Below are 20,789 nucleotides of genomic sequence, written 5' to 3'. Positions count from 1 at the left end.
ACATGTTAACCATTGCAGCGCTGCGTGCAAGCATGGAAGAAATAGGAGGGAGAACCCACGTGCATATTTTCAGCATAGTGAAAATGACAAAGCCAGATAAATATGAAAGTTGAGTTCAAATTAAAACATTTTAAGTTAAATAGTAGATTTAGATTCCTGGTTATTTCTTAGTTGCAATTGAAAAATATATATCCTTATTGACATGAGTTGATTCTCTACCCCATAAATATCTGCCTGTTAATGACTTCATGTTGATCTTTCATAGTCCAAGTATATCGTCAATCATCCTATCAACAAGAGCCACTGGTGGAGGTTCCGATTTCAGACTTCTTGTTTAGGCACATGATTGGAGATGAAATGTAAATGATTGCACAGAAAGACTTTTTATTTTTTTTATTTAAGGTATCTTGGGCAACACGGTGGTTGACTGGTACTGCCTCACAGTGTAGCACTCTTGGATGGATTCCAGGCTCCGACCTTCCTGTGTGGAGTTTGGATGTTTGCCTCGTGCCTGCGTGGGTTTTATCTAGGTACTCCGGTTTCCTCGCGCATTCCAAATACATGAATGGGAGGTGAATTAACCATCTTAAATTGTCCTTATGTGTGATTCTTCTTCTTCTGCTTCTTCTTCTACTAGCGGCTTCTGAGTCCTTTGTCTACAGCACAGGATTACATTCCAGCCGTGCAAAGGCCCACGACCCATGTCAGCACTTCAACATTGTGGAATCCCCCATCGCTCTCGCACACTCTCCCCGCGCACACACGCATGCACACACACATGCATTCGTGCAGCGATTCAGGTTTGGTCTGCTGGACTATTTTGTCTCGTTTGATTGGCGCTTTCACGGTGGTCCGGCCGAGACACATTTGGGCTTTGATGCAAAGACGTATAATAAACACAGCAAATTAGAAACAAGGCCCAACTTTTCTTTTGTTGAAGGGTCATGTACGGTCAGAGGGGGAAGACTTTGATGGGAATGTATACAAGAGGGAGACACGTCCCGTCTAACTAAACATACACATGGCAGCGTTGTCCTCAGAGTAGTGAAATGGTAACCAAGGGGTAGCTGTGTTGTTTATTTTTTATTAAAAAAAAACTATTAAGATGAGAGAATGTTTTAAAAAAAAAAAAGTCCTAATTTTGCAATTACTGAATTTGTTATTAGAAAAAAAACTGATAATGTTGTTGTGCTGCAACATCAGAAAAAAAACAAAGAAAAAGCTCAACATCTTTGTAAAGTTAAAAAGTGTCTGGTAGTGAGAGTGAGATTGTTGTGTACTGTTGGCATCTTCAGTGTCCTTTTCGTTCAATATTGTAAATTAAACCATCAATCATATAACCCTGGATTGCAGTGAAGGTGAACTGCTGATGCTTACACCTTCACATAGGAGTTTCTTAATATCACTAGTGAAAAGAATAACTAAGATTCCAACCTGGTGTGCGCAGTACAAGTCAAGTGAGCAGAATGCAAGAGTGAACAATCAATACTGAAAGGAAGAGATCAGCACATGCAGGTCGATGTCAATTGCCACTGAAACAGTCTGTTGCTCCTGTGAGCATGTGGAGGCACAAAAGACTCAAGTCAGCATCTTGAGTTGTTCTGTACTTGGGTTGAGGGACGCAGGGGGCAGTAAAGTGAAAATCTATTGTGGTTGCACAGTATTCCTTCAAATGTGTTGTCTGTTTCTAAAAAACATTGCAATTTATTATTATTATCATTATTATTTTTTTTTAATTATCGACCGAGATAATCGTTTATGGTTTGTGTCATGTTGTGTTCAAACTTTCAGGGATTCAGAGTTTCTGACTTTCTTCTTCTTTGGTTACAGCAGGAACTCAATTGATTGATGGCGTAATCCTGCTGAGGCCAAGGAGCAAATCAATAGTCATTGCGGCCCTTCTGGCAGCCACTAATTTAAACCATTGGTCTGTCAACATTCAGGGATTAGCATGCTTCTCCGAGAGCATCCTATTCATTTTTAAAGAACATCTTGAAGGTGACGTGATGAAAAATGAACATTTCGTTGCATATAAAGTTGTGAAACAAATGCTCTTTTAAGAGATTGCCAATTCTCTTTCGAGAAAATTGTCTTCAATTTGACACGAGAAATCTGATAAAAGCAAAATGGCTAAAGTCATACAGCCAACTAATGTAATTGATGGACTATGTGTCCAAGAAATATTGAATGATTATTTTCAAATAGGAGTTAAATAAATATATTATCTAGTTATATCAGTGGGTGTGCAAAATATGGCGAGAGGGTTAAATATGACCCTCTCTATTCTTTAATGAGACCGACTGATCATTACATGATCAAAAGTCTTGTAATAATTGAAATATTTTTCCTAGAATGTGTAATTTGAAATAGAACCTTTTTTTCATGAAGCCCTTTAGAAATCTCAAGTGAATTGATTTATTTTAAATGCAATTTGCGCAATATCTCTATTTGCATATATAATTCCAATAATTCCATATTTTCCATGTTAATCATTATTATTATTATTATTATGTATTGTCGACATGCGTCACCTTCAGGGACAATTCGAAACTACAAGTTTTCCTCACAAAATACCCGAGTGACTCTTCCAAACGTGTTTATATGTCCAAGTCCAATGTATATATCAAATCCACATGAACACACCAATGAATACATTATGTATGATCCAATGAATCTGTTTTCAGCACGGAATCCATGACTAGCTTCAGTGATGCGCCTGAAGCGACCGTGGAGTGCGTCCGTGTCTCGCTAAGTGATTCGTCCTCAGCGAGTCCCGTGATCACCTCGCAGCAGCGGGAACGCATGAGGGGGCGGGGCCAGAGGCGCGTTCTCTCTCCGTGGTGCTGATGAGACGCGGTCTTCTGCGCAGCCGGGACTGCGCATGATGCATGACAGATGCGCGCGCGCGAACCATCCGGTGAGCCTCCATCTTGGTCTTCCTTGACCTGCCCAAATTGATCCACCCCTCTAAAAAAACCCAACAAGAAGCAAAACAACACTGCAGTAACGCAGCCAAGATGCCGTTTAGGCGCGATGATGTGACTCTCCTTTAAAGACAAGCTTGCTGGAAGAAGGACGCTTTAAAGCCCCCTCGGGGGAAGGAGGATGGAAAGGAGCGGCAGCGGCTGGTCGGGAAGGCGCCGTTAACAACAATTAGCCCCATCAAGCTTTGGTCCGGAGGGGAGTTTTTCGTCAAACGTCTGACAGGTGACGAATCCGACGAAATGTCTTGACGTAATGCTCGTAATGTTTACGTTGGTGACGCTTGCTGGCCGCCATTTTAGAGAGGGAGGGGGCGATCCTTGTGTACGTCTTTGCGTGTGTTGGCATCCCACCCCTCTCCACTCTCATCCCTCCCCAACATGGTGGTCGCTGTTTGGTCTCCAATGCAGCAGCCCCTGTTGCACGTGTGCACTTGTAATGGTGGTTTTTCCTTTGTTTAGTTCTACCCAAGCTGGTCATGACATTAAGTACACTTGCTCAAGCTATATGTAAGAGCCGTTTTGCTTGACTGGAAAGGCACTTGAGAGTTGACCTCCGTCAAGGTCCAAAATGTACACATTATGCTCCTCCAATACATGGCAGAGTTTTGTCACTGAGGTGTGCCTGATATTTTTGTATCAACTTGCATATTAACTGTATTAAATGTATGCTTTATTTGGCAGCACTAGCACATGCACCCAAATTATTATTTTTTAAAATAATTTTCTTTATAAGAAATATAGACTATAAATAAGCAATATAAACTCCTCTTATTATGGTACTGTGCTTCTTGTATGTCAAGTGGCAATGTGAATGGATCTCTTCTTGTATATTTTCATTATATCTTTTTTTTTTTTTTTCGAACTGATACCAGTACGAGTACTCACTGACACCGATAGCAAGCACTGACAAATAGTAATTTTGATACAGAAAAATTCCCTCAATAAAAAATGCCAAATCATTTTAAAGTAAGCCCTATATATGTATACCCCAATATAGCACATTTTCTTAGAATTGCACAAAGTTAGAGGCAATTTGTACTCTACTAATATCTATATAGTTCCTGATCCTAAAACATTCACTAAAAGGGCGGGCGATGCAGATATCTTGAGTACGATACCTTGAAATAAGGCTAGTATGGGCACTGATAAAGGTATCGTTACTCGCCTATCGCTAATTTATCGCTAATCGTTTATTTATATTGATTTTAATGAGGCAATATTTTTGATTACCGTAATTTTGGGACTATAAGTCGCAGCGGAGTATAAGTCGCACCAGCCATAAAATGGCCAAAAAAGTGAAAAAAAACATATATATGTATATAAGTCGCTCCTGAGTATAAGTCGCCCCCCCACCCAAACTATGAAAAAAACGCGACATATAGTCAGAAAATTACGGTACTTTAAAAAAAACTATCACGTTTGATCATGTTCAATCTTACGTATGGCACTAAAAAAGTGACATTGCGCATCCTTAATTGAACATTTTGGTCTGACGGTCGACACAGATGTGGAATACTGAATTGGAAAGGTTTTTTTTTTTTTTTTTGCCAATGGTGTATAATGTAGTCACTGCATTGCATCAAAATTTGATGATCATTTTAAGGATTTGTCATAAAAATAGGGTGCAAGGGCCCATTTGCTGGCAGCTTTAATATTATTTGGTTTTGGTGAACAGTCTTGGAGTCATAGTAGGATTTCCAAAAAAATTAAACAGGAAGTCTCCCTTTTGGTTGAATTCAAGGCCTCGTATTTTGGAAAATTCCTACAAACGAACTCATCCAAATAATCCCCAGTAAATGGCAGCTATACTGAACAGATGGGAGTGCAAGTGTCCATTAACTATTAATGTTTGCAGTAGCTCTTTTTCCCATGTGGTATCAATGTGGTGATATGTTATTGACCTTGAAATCTTTATACCGCTCATGCCTATCTGTCTGTCACTCTGTGTGACCCAGTCAGCTCACGAAACACTGACGGGATCAAACAGAACCAGGGCGATCTTGTTCATTGGTCGCAGAGAGACGACTTTAGCCAGAGGCAAAGTCACTTGTGAAAGATTTCTGCTTGGCTCGCAGGCTTGAAGGCATGTCCAGCGACATTTTAATGATTTGTCAAGTGTTTTTCTTTCTATGAAGTGCACTCTATTACCGGCATTGGCTGATGTTGACAACAAAGCAATAATTGTTTCCTAATTGAAAGCCTGAATGGAACACTTCCCTTCATTGAGTTTATCTAGGAAATGATCAATTCGTCAACATTTGGGCTGCTACATTTTTATTAATAATACTGTGTCTCCTTTAATTCTATGAATTTATGAGAGCTTACCTTAAACATAGCACACTCAAATATTTTTTTTTTTTCAGAGTAAAACATCAGGTCAGCATTGAGGTGGAATAACAAACGCAACTTGTCATTACTTACATTTTAACGGTCACCTGCAACTTTTCTATCAGTCTTGCCTCACATTTCACTTGAATGTAGCTCATAACACGAGAACTTTCAGTCATTAGGGAAACTTGTGAAAGGAATGCATATATGAAAGATGAAGAAGAATCATGTTACCTTTCTGTGGTACCTGCAACATAAGTAAAAAGGAACAGATGCTAATAAGCTAATAAGGAAAACTACCTAACGAGCCGAGGAAACCATTCTGCCCCAGATTTACCACGTTTGACCTCAATGGAGGTCAGTACGAGAAAGACACATCCAACTCCTGTCCTAATTAATGAAACGGCATTGACCTAGCTGAGGAGCGGGAGAATTAAAAGGTGTTGAGCTGGGCAATGGCCACGACGTCCACTTATGAATATGATGATGAACGAGCAGCAAGGAGGTTGTGAAAAAGGTCCAGGCCAAGAGAGTCCGTCTGGAGTCTAGACAGTAAACTGTGATGCTTAATGCAAGTTTGGCTGCGACATCACGATACTGTATGGCGAATACATCACACGGTTGATTTATGACTCCCATTACTGCATACATCAACTGCCCCTTAATAGATATGCTGTGTTTGTCATCTCTAGCTTGGGGCATAAGGTTGGCTGTGTGGATGTGAAGATCATATCACTGTTTGATTTGTCCTCCATCTTGACGGCTCAACCATGGCAGTCTCAAGATGGTTTTAAAAGGTCCTAATTTGTATTTTTGTACCCGGTCAGGCTCCACTCGACACGCAAGATGGGTGTCCAGAGGAAGCTGATGGTCTTCCTTCTGGTGTTGTGCGTTTGCCTCCAAGGAGTGTCTACCAAAGAGAAGGGAACCAAGAAGGGAAAGAAGAAAGGGAAGCAGGTTTACTGCCCGTCGTAAGTACAGCAAGCAAACACACGAGCAACACAACATTTGGAACTTGCTGCATCTATTACTATGAGTTGGATTTACTCTACAAATTCCAACAAGGGGTCTTATTGACTTAACTGCAGATGGTGGGAGGGGATGATCTAGTTTTACCAGTACATTACAGTGTGTGACCAGTAAATGTAGAAGAAATAAATAAAATGACCACAGTAATAATTGCCGTTTACGATGATCAAATTCACCCATTTAAGATTTTTTCCTTTGGCACGCATCCCCAGTTATTCGCTAAATAAAAATACTCGCCTTGTTGCAGTTTTCCGCTCTTTCTGAACCATCCCAAGATGCCACAAGATGGCGTCTCATAGGAATCCTGCACATTGGTGACATTTCAACTGAGAGACGAGCTTTGTATGCCAGGGAGGATCTTAGTTGGAAGCGTAAAAAAAATTGAGAAAGTCTTACAGTCCATTTCAAAGAAAAACAATCCAATAATTTGTCATGCATTTATTTTCAAGTGTAAAATGAGTTTGAAATGATAAAAAAAAAAAAAAGTTGACGCAGCTTGACGTGACTTGCTCTTTTCCATGAAGTGAAAGTTGGCTCCCAAAAAGCCTGGCAATGACGTGTGGGAAAAATAAATGGAAGAATCTGACATCTTTTGTTTGAGCAACTAAAGCAGCCAATGGCTCATCAATTTTCCAACAGGCCCTGTGGGTTATATAGATGTGTCTGCCGTAAGTATACTGTGTATACGGTATATCAAAAAGCTGCCTTAAATGGTAACAAATGTAGTGTAAGCTGTATGACATTCTTCACGTCTTTTGTGGAGCCACTTGGTTCCACTTTAGCTGCAGTGCTTGTTATATGAGTGAGGCTGGGGGGGGGGGGGGGGGGGTTATCGAAGGGGAATTATGTGTTTTACTTTGATCATGGCAACAACAACACACACACACACACACACACACAGCGCGCAACATTCCTGCAGAGCGCTCACACCGATTTTGTGTGCGGGATAACGTTTATATAATGACATGTAAAGTGCTCGGAGAAGGGGGGGTGCGAGGATTCTTGGCAGGAGCTTTCATTGCCACCCACGGGGGGGGGAAGCTTTCTCTTCTCTGCTCTCCTGCCAGACCTGCTTCTGCTGCCTCTCCGCCTCCGCCATCCAAACATCCCAAACATCCGCACCCTCTTTATATGTTGCTGCAGCGGCTAGCTTCAAAAGAAAAAGAGGATTATTTGGGGGGGACGTGTAGATTCTTGATAAGCACGGATCAGACCATCAATCAGATCAAATGACTCAGAAAGTGGTTATTCGATTCCACATACTAATTTGTCATCTGCTTTCACATCAGATACACGTGACCAAATCTCTTGAAGAAGATGTATTGAATTATATCTTTTCAAATACTAATGTTGCAAAAAGGCGAGTGGCCATTGAGACAGAAGAAGCCTGGATTTTATTTTTATATTATACTATTATATTTTTTATTTTATTTTTCTACTTGTACTGTATATTGGACATTCTAAATATATAGACGTAGTTTAATTTAGACATGGTTTGTCAGATTTTATTTAGGTTATCCAGATATTCTCTAGTGGAGGACAGATCATGTTAGTTGATGTCCGTTCCCATTGTTTGGGTGGTCGCCTTTCAGCCAGACGCTAATGGAATCCACCACTGGTACTCCCTCCTGAAGGTCTAATTGAATCAGAGTGGAGAGTTGGAATGTGACGGCCCTACTCTCTCTTGGGTTTTTTTTTTGCAGGCAACTGTCATCCGAGGATCTGGCCCGCGTGCCTGCCAATTCCACCAGTAACATCTTGAACAGGTTACTGATCAGCTACGATCCCAGAATACGGCCCAACTTCAAAGGTAAGTCCGAATGCCTCTTCATCTCCGCCATCTGTCTGTCTGGCTTTTACGAAGGCCGCCGGATTGCCGGTGTCATGCTAATTTCACAACAGCTCCTCGGAACGTCTTCGTCTGGATTCATTTTCACTCCAAGCGCATGTTCACGAGAGCCCGAGTGTTCAGAGATGTCTTCAGCTCGAACATGATGGAGTGAAAAAGAATTGTTCAAGATGGTCAGCGTCACATTTTCAGATCAGATTCTCCTTGTTATAGCTCATTACTTCTTTATTTTGCAAATCTTTCTCTAATTGCTTTTTGTAACATTATTATGTTGTTATTTTTATCAACATCAATGTCTTTCTTGTACTGCCCTCGGGTGGCCAGGGCGTGCACACCATAAGGAGTGTCCCAATAGTCATTCAGTCAAAGCAAATGTGGCAAAAACACTTTAATTTCTTCGCTGTATGCATTTACAGTATTACAAAGTGCAGTTTTTTATATTTAAAAAAGATGTAGCTCTAGAATTCTCCAGTTTAATGTCCCATGGTGATTTTGATTTCACAATGGGTACATACATTACCTTCTTTCCTTGTCACCTTTGGAGCTATCATTATTGTAAAGCCAACTCGTTGGCAAAATCGGTGGTGCAAGGTCTCTATTGAGGGGTGAAGCCGATTAATTTTCAAAATAATTTGTCAGAAAAACAAATTTTCACAGTGTGCGGTCCGATGAACTTTTAGCCTCCAGCCACGAACGTCCCAGAAAAACTAGCAAGTGTTTAGACTGATGTCCTCAACGGTCGTCTTCGGGTCAATCCGCTGATACTCTCTGTCCTTGACAAGACTTGTCGGCGGGCCCATGCTTCCGCCAGCCTAATCCGCGAGCAAAACATCTGCTCTCCATTCCACTGACCCCCCCCCCCAAAGTCATCCATTAGCAGCGTGTCATGATCCCTCCAGAAACTGTGCATTCCTTTGACCGATGCTTATAAAACATCTTGCTTTGATCAGGATTTCAAGCTACTAGAACATATCTAAAAGCAAACCACATGACCTCACTGATGCCATCTTTTGTTTCAAACGCAGGAATACCCGTGGAAGACCGAGTGAACATTTTCATCAACAGCTTCGGCTCCATCCAAGAGACGACCATGGTGAGCATTCATCTTGTCGAGCCATATTTCACTCGGTCGGGCCTGAAAAAGTGCTTTATTGCATGTGTGTGAGGGCAAATTCCTACGCCCTTGCTCAATGGATGGCTTCATTTCTGATAAAGGAAGCACATTTTGAATGCTAATGAAGAGATGGGACTCAAGGACAGTGCGTCACAGGAAACAATAGCTGCAGAAAGGTCGTACAGTAGACATACGTACATATGTTTGCCTACTCACAAAAGAATCAATTGTATTGGACTTTTGGGGTGAACCTGAAATACACTAAAAGTGAACCTTTCAAGGAAAAGTCATTTGACCTCAAACTGGACCATTTGCAGATCCAACACCTGCTGTGAATTTTGCTCTTCAGCAGCAAGTTCTGAATCTGAAAGACCAACAAATATCCGGCAATTTAAGAAGGTTTCGTTACCATGATGACAGGGGTGAAGGGACAACTGCAACTGCGTACGCTTTGACACCGTGACGTTGCAGAAATTCCTTACACATAGACAGCATCCGACCTCTACCTTCAAAAGATAGGAAAGTAGATATAAACCCAAAAGAGTCCGAAACCCTGAAAATATGAGATTTCCATCCTCTGTTGGGTGTGCAATGTCACGACAACCCTCTTCCCATTCTTCAAACCCCCCCCCCCCCCATGCTGCCGTTAGCACATCTATTTTTTGCTCCGAGGATGACTAATTCCACGCTGTGGCAGTTGTTTTTCTTTTACACCGCCTCAATTTAGCGATTTGCTGGCTGTGTTAAATCCCTCCAGAAGGGAAGCTTGACTCCGAGCCAAAGAAAAGATTGAGTTCCATGGCTTGCTCCTTTGTACAAAGGCGAAAGGTGTGTCAGAGCAGCCCCTGAGTGGACCTGAAGAAATGACAGCATGTCTTTGAAATCTCTCGAAAGGAGAAACATACTTACAGTTTTGGCACGCCGACTCAATTCTTTGAAGCGGTTTCGTGTAACAGCCTCACATGAAACAAAGTATTCTTTATTCCTCTGTTTTATCTCTAAAAAAAAAAAAAAAAAAACTGAAATGACACTACTTACAACAAGCACACAACAAAGACCTGACAAGCCAAAAAAGAAAACAGACAAATTGTGGCGATGAGAGATAGCTGGGCAGGGGATGCAAGATGTGGCTGACAGAGCTAAAAATCCCTGGCCAGGTGAAATTGAAATGTGAAAGAAAATCGCTAAACACACATCGAAGACAAACAGGACTCCCTGCTCCAAAATACTTGTAAATGTGCATCCAGCCTGTCAAGCTCATCACAAAGCAACAGGTGGCGCAATAGTCACAATATTCCACTTTGGGTTGCGGAAGGTCAAAACAACCTAGTGAGGTCCAAAAAGGCCATGTGTGTTTCGAGCTCTCGTCACTTTCAATCAATTCACAATAACAGGCCAAACATGAATAGAAGAACACATCATCACCCTCTTTTTCTGTATGCATGTGTGTGTGTATGTGTGTGTTCCCCTGGTAGTAGCATTGGCCCGGAGCAGGAAGGACAGAACCGAGGTCCAGCTTGTTAGGGGTTATGTGTGTGCATGTGAAGAGGCCGTCTGGTGTGCAGCTGCGGGGCTTCTATGAAGTCAGCAGTGTGTGTGTGTGTGTGTGTGTTTGTGCAGGGTTGACTTCACAAGACAAATAATCTATGTACGTACGTATGCACATTTTGGCAATCTTTGCCACGGTGGCCACGTGATGCGATCAAAGCTCAAGAGCAGGTGAACATAGTTTGAAACGCATGCGTCCGCGAGGCCTTTGACTAAGGGCGTTTTTTGCAACGTGAGCGTTACTTGCCCGTTATTCATAGGAACCGCCACTTTACAAAGTCGAAATAAACATAGTGACTAGAAATTAGGGATGCAACTAACGATTACACTGGTCGACAGTAATTTTTTTCAGAGACGGATTATGTACTATGGCTTAAAACTATTTTGATGCGGAATTTCAAAAATGTCTTTGCTTTTTCTTTTTACCGCACATTAGGTTTTATAGATAACATAGTTTGTAAATTTTGATTATGAATTAGGTTAACATTTTTGGGGTAAATTTCAAGTCAGAATTAGATGCAAAATAGTGCATAGAAAAATAATATTGCTGATGTTTTACATGGAATGGCTTTGAGTTTAGTTTTATTTCATTCATTTAAATTTCTGTGCCAGTGGATTAATTAGCCTTTACCGATTCAACTGAAATACTCTGTCAACTCATACGATGTCTCTCCTTGACAGTTTTTTAGTCATTCCGCCACTTTGCGCAATCGAACCAAATGCAACAGCTAACAGTCACTCGCAATTAATAAACTCCAATATCAATGTTGTGTAATGATTGCAATTGCTCCTCATCTTGCCCTGTAGAGATAACCAGAAGATGCATGCAATTATCCGCAGGACTACCGAATCAACATCTTCCTACGGCAGCGCTGGAACGATCCGCGGCTCAAACTGCCGCAGGACTTCAAGTCCGACTCGCTGACCGTGGATCCCAAGATGTTCAAATGCCTCTGGAAGCCAGACCTGTTCTTTGCCAACGAGAAGAGCGCCAACTTCCACGATGTCACGCAGGAGAACATCCTCCTCTTCATCTTCCGCAACGGTGACGTGCTCATCAGTATGAGGTATTTCAAGTTGAATAGTTATAGGAATGGAATCTCATGTTTTACTGATCGGTGTGAACTTGGCAAAGTGCTTCTTTCATAACAGGACATGAAAAAGTCTGAAATTGCACATGAATTTGGCCTTTTTGGTTTGATGAAGCAATTATTGGTATCCTAAAAGGGTAAAATTATGAAGCTTTTTTTTTTGCCTATGCCTAAAATTGGTGAAGCACCGCCTCAAATGATCATTTGGAGGATTCATCATAATATTTCTCACTGCTTGCAAATTTTATGACGATTTTTCTAATGAATCTGTTTGTCCAGTGAGTCGACTTGACTGTGCGGTAGTGCACAATTATCCTTGCAACATCTAAAAGTAAAGTAATAAGGTAGTTGGATAATTTCCCCCAGGCGTCTGTAGACAGGTTGTAATCATGTGCGGCTGTAATTTCATAGTTTGTTGATCTAGAAGATGCTCGCTCTTAATCTCTCACAAACGAGTCCCCTGCTTAGGCGCAAATGAGATGGCATTAAAAATGTCTCCCTCCAACCCGCAGGTTGTCCGTCACGCTGTCTTGTCCGCTAGACCTGACGTTATTCCCCATGGACACTCAAAGGTGTAAAATGCAACTGGAAAGCTGTGAGTCCCATAAATATAAAAAAAGAAGCTAGGAACATTTAAAGCCACACACACCTACATTTCGTGTCATTTCAGTCGGCTACACCACGGACGACCTGCAGTTCATGTGGCAGACGGGGGACCCCGTGCAGATGGACGCCATCGCCCTACCCCAGTTTGACATCCGACAGGAAGACATAGACTACGGCAACTGCACCAAGTTTTACTCGGGGACAGGTACCGCTGTTGTGCTGTCATTGCAGTGGAGGCAGGTTACCACGGCAACAAGGCCAGACACAGAGATTGCCTCTGTGTGTTTGAGACAGGCGGGAGGGAGCACAAGGCTGATTTGAGATTCATGTTACATCACACATCCCTTTGAACACTTCAGACAACATGATAAAGGCCAGACGTGGAGGCCCCTTAGTATGTAGGTACACTGAATTCATAGTCCAAAGAATGGAGAGTGTACACACGTACATGCGTTATTCCAAGGTCTCTAGTTCACTCTATTTCTAGCAAAGAATGAGTCAAAAATGTTCTATTTGAGTCAAGTATTAGGATTGAGCCTTCCTCATTTATCAGATACATAATTAATGGTGGTAGTTTTCGTATAGCTAAGTGAGATTAAATGTCTAATTTTTTAAATGAACTAATTAAATTAACTTGTTAATGTCTTGGCAATAATGATAACGTTTCAAAGGAATGAGCCAAGAGTGAGGCAGCACTGGATATAAAATAAAAATTGACACATGTTGAAGAGAAAAGTGCAATTTATTTTTCACTGTAATTGATCAAAATGGAAAAAAAAAAAAAGTTAAACTCCTGACTCCAATGGTAATGATACTATTGATAGTAAATCAAGGAGCGTTCTCAATTTTTTTACAGTAATACCTAAAAATGCTGGTTTGTGATCCGGCAGGCTACTACACGTGCGTGGAGGTCATCTTCACCCTGCGACGACAGGTGGGCTTCTACATGATGGGTGTCTACGCACCCACGCTACTCATCGTGGTGCTCTCCTGGCTGTCCTTCTGGATCAACCCCGACGCCAGCGCTGCCAGAGTTCCGTTGGGTAAGGAGGCTCTTTTCCCAGGTCGCCGACAAAATATGAATAAGTATCCCAGCGGGAACATTCAAAGGTTATAAAGGTAAATAAGGTGTGAAAGCCCACAATGTACTAAATAGAAAGAAGTCTTGTGGGGTGGAGAGGGGTGTTTTGGCGGATCACTGAGTTCTCTTATACCTGATGTCGCACCATCAATCATCCAGACACCATGAAGGACTTTATCTCACAGGCATGCATGCACGCGCCTCCGAATGCCATTGATCAATACGTAACAGATGTGCTTGACATATGGGATTGAAGTCCTTCACAAAGCAAAGCAGGCCAAGGACTACATACACACTTTCAGGGGCAGGTGAATTCTTGAAAAGATAACAGCAACCGAAGCACAACATTGTCTTGTTGACGATAAGACGGCTTCCAAAAGCAACAGTAAAACTAAAGCAAAACGAAACACAAGTAACAACTATGGGGAAATGCAGTGTACTGAGGCACATCAGGTGTCAGACTACCGCAATACACCACCAATTACCGCCAAGGAGGACTTACTTGATTTTGCCTTAAGTATCGGTGGCTGGTATTGACAGCGTCCACGAGTAACTGATACCTAAGGTATTTAGACTGGTATCGGCCCGATACCTCTACCTTGTAGCATTCCTAGTTTCAAACAGAGGTTGTGAGGAAAGATTAGGTTGTCAAGCTTGGGTTAAGGTTTCAAGCCAGTGTAAGGGTTTCAAATCTAGTTTCCAAGTCAGGGTTAGGATTTCAAAGAACAAGTTCAAGCCTGAGGTAAGATTTTAAACAAGGGTTTCTCCGCAGAGGTACGGTTTGAAATGTTGGTTTCAAGCCGTGATTAATATTTCAAAGTAAGGTTGTCATCAAACGTGCGGGTTTTTGTTTCAAATCAAGGTTCCACAGGTAAAGGTTCAAAGTATGGTTTTGAGCCCGAGTTCAAACCACATTTGAACCCAGGGATTGGGGTTGAAATGACATTTTCAACCTATTTCAAAGTACGGCTTTCATCACAGGCGCGTATGTAGTAGTGCATGACTTGCATTGTCATGATGTCCTCCATCCTACCTCCAGTCGTCCATCATCACCTCCCTCATGTCATCATCACCTCCACTCCGCATGGACGCGTCCTCTTCGCTCCTCTCTAAATGGGATCACTGCAGGTCACTCAACACTCAGGTGTGTGCTGCCACTCTCATTTTGTTCCGCGTGCTGTGTGTGTCTGTGTGTGGAAGGGGTTGTGTATGTGTGTCCAAAATTGTACTTGGGCACTAAGGGAATGTAGCCACCTGCTTTAAGCTCATGGAAAAGAAGCTGCCGTGTGATTAAAACAAGCCTCTATAATGGGTGGGGAGGCTCACTGTATGTATTTATTAGAGTCCCAGCAGAAACATTCTGTTAATAGAAGGGGAGTGACTCTGGTTAATGGGGGTTAGAATGCAAACCTATGCTGCAATCTGGTTGGCTACACCCAACAAAGACATTAGCAGGTTATTTGAGGCCGTCCAAGTAGAGGAACAATCACGAGTGTATGCTCACACAAACCATGAATGCTGCTCACACAAGTTTGGCCGCATTACGTTCACAATGCATAAAAATCTGATTTGTATCACATTGCTGGGATGTTTGATACAACTGTATGATAGGATTGCAAACTAGGCTAAGGATTCAAATTATTGGTTGACACAAGGGTTTGGATTTCAATTCAGGGTTTGAAGCTGGTGTTTGGGATTCACATTAGGGCTTCAAGCCAATTTATAGTTTTTCCAAGTTACTTAAACGAGGGTTCCAAACCAGGTTTAGGGTTTATATTGATGGATTCAAGTTAGGGCTTCAAATTATGAGTTCAAGTCTGAAGGTTTCATGCATATGGTTTCAAAATAGGCTTTGCGTTTCAAATGAGGGTTTAAAGACAAGGTTACGATTTCAAACCAGGGTACTGGTAAATATTTCAGATTAGTGTTTAAATCTAGATTGGGGTTTTAAATTCGTGTTTCAACTGGTCTAGTTAGGTTTAAGTAACTATCGTTTTCAAGTTAAGTTTATAAAGCAAAAGTTACCATCCATGTTGTTTTCTCACCTGTAGGCATCCTGTCAGTGCTGTCACTGTCTTCCGAGTGCACGTCTCTGGCATCGGAGCTCCCCAAGGTGTCATACGTGAAGGCCATCGACGTCTGGCTCATCGCCTGCCTGCTCTTTGGCTTCGCCTCATTGGTGGAGTACGCCGTGGTGCAGGTCATGCTCAACAGCCCGAAGCGCATTGAGGCCGAAAAGGCCAGGATCGCGTCCAAGGAGAAGGCGGCGGGAAAGGGCGCTGCCAACGCCGCCGCCAGTAACAACACCGTCAATGGAACCGGGGGGACGCCGCTCCATGTCAGCACCTTGCATGTCAGTACATCAAGCTATCACCCACTCGAATGAGTTGTTATACTTCACGTTCACGCAACTAAAATCTAAAACAGGCGAGAGCCCAACAGCTATATATCTGCCAAGCCAAACAGTCAAGAATTAGATTCAGGTCATTCTGCTATCCAAATAAATGTAATTTTAATTTTAATTTGTCACTGTTTCAAAAGAGGTTTTAGGAGTAACAAGTTTTTGTGTTTTAAGCCGAAACTTTCTAGCCAGGTTTAGGGTCACAAGCTAGGGTTCCAAATTTGATTCGTACAGGTATGGGCTTCAAGTTTAGGGTTTCAAATTAGGATTTGTAATGACAATTGCAAACCAGGTTAGGAGCTTCACAAAGTAGTGGCATTAAGGCTTCAAAGCTGCATTTAAAGCCAGGGTTGGGGTTCCAAGCAAAGCTGCTACGTTAGAATGAGGATTCGTTACAAGAGGCTCAGATGTAATCTAAATGCAAAACAGTCAAATGTAATGGATTAGAAAATTTGTGCAGTCTGTGTGACTGAAGTGTGACGCGTGCTTGTCATTTATCCATCCAATTGTGCGCTAATGGAAACCAATACTCCTCAGGAGTCCACCTCAGTCTTCTTCGAGGAGAATTACACCATTTTCATTGTGCTTTAATGAGCGATGCTTGTCGGAAGCAAATCAACATAATGAAGCTCAAATGAGTTTTATGTCTTCCACTGATTACGTGCTGTTCACCAGGCAGGCCTTGAGAGATGTCCTCATCCTGATGGTGGTGAAATTACCAAGAACAATGGCCGATTCCATTGGCAACAATGTCACTGGCATTAGTGTACATAGATGGAGTTCCCCAAAGGTCTACCCTCTGCCCAGTGTCAATTACTCCATTTAGACATTTTTCACAAATCCAATAGATAATATCAGATTTTTTGTTTTTTACCACCCAAATACTACCTATGCGATTTAAAAATTGTGATCCACTCTACTGCAATTGTCGATTTGGATTTGATGAATTGTTCAGCCCTAATTTATAAGAGTAGTTTTGAGTAGCTCATATGTTAACAGACATTGACATCAGTGCATGGTTGCAGGTGGCGGAGACACGCTGCAAGAAAGTGTGCACCTCCAAGTCGGACCTGCGCACCAACGACTTCAGCATCGTGGGCTCGCTCCCGCGGGACTTTGAGCTGTCGAACTTTGACTGCTACGGCAAGCCCATCGACACGGCCGCCGGTGGCAAATCACAGGCCAAGAACAACAAGAAACCCCCTCCCCCCAAGCCTGTCATTCCGTCGGCCGCCAAGAGGGTGGACCTGTACGCCCGGGCCCTCTTCCCCTTCACGTTCCTCTTCTTCAACGTCATCTACTGGTCCTGTTACTTGTGATCGCCGACACCTCCGCCCTGACCTCCCACCCATGCCCCCCTCCCCCAAAAAACAAAACAAAAAAAAACGGTGCTTCCTTCCATCAAAAGCGTGTTAATCCCACTCGTACAAAACTAAAACTATATAATCTATTTATCTTATCTAAATGTTATTTATCATCACTACTGATGATTTAGTCAACAGCTTTGCCAAATGCACACTTCTATAAAAAAATAGTTTTTATCAGGGGTGGGCTAAGTGTGGCTAGTAATCTCGGCCGTGCATCTGGAAAATATTCACAGCACTTCATAGCACTTTTAGTCACGACCAAAACTCAGTAAAATATATTTTTCACGCCCAAAATGTTACTCTCAATTCATATTGTCATATCTAACATCTAAGTTATTAGATTCACTTTTTTTAAATTGGTGCATTGAGTTGTTGAAAAGTGTATTTAAATTACATTTATTTATTAATTATAATTTCAATTTTATGTATTTTCATATCTGGGACAGTGTCTGTTATGAAAATGAAATGTGCAAATTGGGGAAAAAGGTTTGCCCACCCCTGGCTTACAGTATATATAAATATATGTTTATATATATTTATATACATATGTAATATATATAACATGTACATAGCTTCTATTTATCATGAGCTTATTTTTTTTCTCAAGCAGAACGTTCCGTTGTTACGTTGCATGCTTTTTAAAGCCGGGAAACGCATGCATGTGTGACCATAGTATAAGTAGAATATCAAAGTAGGCATTTTAAATGACTTTTCTCGGGTGGGGGATTTCCCTAATATTTTTGCTCTTGAGTGACAGGCCCCACTGCCACCCCTCCACTGTGATGTTTTCCACCTGTGTATGCGGGTTGCAAGCAAAAGCTTAATAAAAAGACAACTTTTCACGGAACGTGATGCACACCGAAAGCTGTCGGGATGCTTATCATTGATATCACCCCGAAAATGAGACAAGTTTTAAATTCTTGGTCAGTGGACTGATGTTCCTTTCCATTACAAAAAAAAAAAAAAAAAAAGAGGAAGAATCAGGTGGTTACTTTTTGTAAATGTGATCTTTAATTAGTTGAAACAGTCTGGGAATATACTAAACTTCTATTTCAGTACCAGTGTTCTTTCAAGTTGAATTTTCCTTTAGATAAAATGTGGATGATGCTCGAATACAGTGGATCTTCATCCTAAAAGGTGATTTCACAATACGGCTAGTTTCAATTTTGGAAATTTTGACCCGAGTATTGTCCCCTTTCTCTCCTGGCAAACGCTTTTCCTCCTCTGTCATTCACACTAAGATTTATTAGTTGTCAGTATTTAATGAAAAAAGGTGGAGGCCAACCTGGAAGCTGGAACTGTGGTGAAGCTGCTGGCTTTTTCAGTGATGGGTTGTCATGTCATTGGCTGATCCACCAATGACGTCATTGATAGGATGTGTAGTGTCGTGATAATTAGACACTACCCCTTTAAGACACGGAGGAAGTGAGAGGGCGTGACACAGAGAGCGGGAGAGTTATAGTTAAACAGAACGAGCGAGGAGTCAATGTTGTACTACCTGTAACTGTAAATGAAAGTTATTAAAGCTTCAACTTCAAAGACCCAAACCGAGAGGACATCCAGTTTCTACAATGGCGACGAGGATATTGCGCGACTGACGTGAACGGATCCCCGCGACGGAGTTTCTACCGCTCACAACGGTTTGCCTGCTGGATCGGGGCTAGCAACGGCTACGCACACACGTGGACAGTGGTATTCCTGTGGAAAGGAAAAGAAAACGCTGTCGAACAAAACCTATTGTAACGATGGCTGGTGTGGCTGGTTTACCCGCATTTCCCCTTTTTGATGTACATGCAGAGCCGGCTTCCCTTTCCCTGAAATGGACGAAGTGGATGAGGAGATTTGAGACATTTCTCACGGCGGCTGCCATAACTGATAAAACAAGAAAAAAGGCTATGCTTCTGTACTACGCTGGGGAACAAGTGCAGGATATCTTTGAGACTTTTCCTGAAAGAGGCCAACCAGGTGATTTTGATAAGGCAGTACAACTACTCACCGAATATTTCAGTCCAAGTCATAATGTAGAATATGAAATCTACGTGTTTAGACAATCGAAACAAAACCCAGGTGAAACTGTTGATGCTTTTCACACCAGACTGAGACAGCTATCTCAGAATTGTGAATTCACTAATGTAGACAAGGAAATTAAGTCTCAGATAATACTCTGCTGCACATCATCACGTCTCAGGAGGAGGGCACTGAGGGACCCGGACATGACTCTGAAAGGTCTATTGGATCTGGCCCGAGCTTTCGAGACATCGGAACTTCAGGCGTCTGGCATGGAAAACAATCAAGATACTGGACATGTTGCAGCCATGCTCAATTCAAGACGCAGAGGATGGTCCACCTCTGAACACCGTATGGAAAACATGGACCGTAGGGATCAGCCAGGGATGAAATGTAGGAATTGTGGAGGTGCGTTTCCTCATCAGGGTGGTCAGGCAGCATGTCCAGCGAAAGGTCTACAGTGTCGGACGTGTGGAAGATTCAACCACTTCGCCCGCTGCTGTCTCTCCGGCCCTGGCATAAAGGTGAGACACCGTCAACATGGCCAGAAAATGGAACCGGCACAGAGCACACGAGAGGTGTCGTGGCCTAACAGGCGCAGACAAGTTAAATCTATTGTTGCCGACGGTGCTGACACCGCTCCCATCAATCATCTCGCGGCTGATGACTCGAGCGCGGATGATGAGTACATCTTTGTCACTGAAGCTGCGGAGGGGAGAAAACCACCAGTGAGGTCAGTCATGATAGCTGGTGAATGCATTGATGTTCTTGTTGATTCGGGAGCCTCAGCTAATCTCCTGGATCGAAGAGCCTACGGCGCGTTGAGAACGAAACTCAAACTCGAGCAGTCAGGCAAAAGGATATACCCTTATGGTACAAACGTTCCCCTTTCCCTTCGTGGTAAGGTCACCTCAACGGTCTCTGCCAATGGGAGAACAGCTCGGGCAGCGTTCTACGTTGTTGATGGAAACCACGGCTCACTGCTGGGACATGACACTGCAACTAAACTGGGCCTCATACATGTGGTGCTCTCCAACCACACCGTGCCACAGGACATGTCTAAAGCAGATCAGCTGTTCCAACAATATCCAAGGCTCACCTCTGGCGTGGGGAAACTTAAAAACTTCCAAGTCAAATTGCACATAGACCCGAGTGTGCAACCAGTTGTCCAGCCCCACCGTCGTATTCCCTTTCACACGAGGAAGAAAGTGGAGGAGGAATTACAAAGCTTGGAGGACCAAGGCATAATCGAAAAAGTAGAAGGCCCAACACCGTGGGTGTCACCCATTGTGGCGTCACCGAAACCAAAAAACCCGGAGAGACTACGCCTCTGCATAGACATGCGCCTGCCGAATAAAGCTGTCCAGAGGGAGAGACACATATC

The 20,789-nt window shown here is 42.5% G+C and overlaps 1 protein-coding gene across 1 annotated transcript; it reads left to right on the top strand.

The window, feature by feature from the left end:
* Window positions 1–2,539: 2,539 nt before the first annotated feature.
* Window positions 2,540–18,223, top strand: LOC133156865 (glycine receptor subunit beta-like). The gene is made up of 10 exons (XM_061282926.1): window positions 2,540–3,207; window positions 6,140–6,283; window positions 8,045–8,151; window positions 9,216–9,283; window positions 11,693–11,919; window positions 12,456–12,538; window positions 12,614–12,754; window positions 13,440–13,592; window positions 15,682–15,983; window positions 17,057–18,223. Exons 2-10 carry the CDS (start codon window positions 6,159–6,161, stop codon window positions 17,348–17,350), a joined length of 1,500 nt encoding a protein of 499 aa, XP_061138910.1. The 5' UTR covers window positions 2,540–3,207; window positions 6,140–6,158; the 3' UTR covers window positions 17,351–18,223.
* The last annotated feature ends 2,566 nt before the right edge of the window (window positions 18,224–20,789 follow it).

The sequence above is a fragment of the Syngnathus typhle genome, linkage group LG1 (assembly GCF_033458585.1).
Source record: "Syngnathus typhle isolate RoL2023-S1 ecotype Sweden linkage group LG1, RoL_Styp_1.0, whole genome shotgun sequence".
In the NCBI taxonomy this organism is placed as follows: domain Eukaryota; kingdom Metazoa; phylum Chordata; class Actinopteri; order Syngnathiformes; family Syngnathidae; genus Syngnathus; species Syngnathus typhle.
Note: the sequence above shows the minus strand (reverse complement) of the source record. Positions and strands in the feature narration are given on the sequence as shown.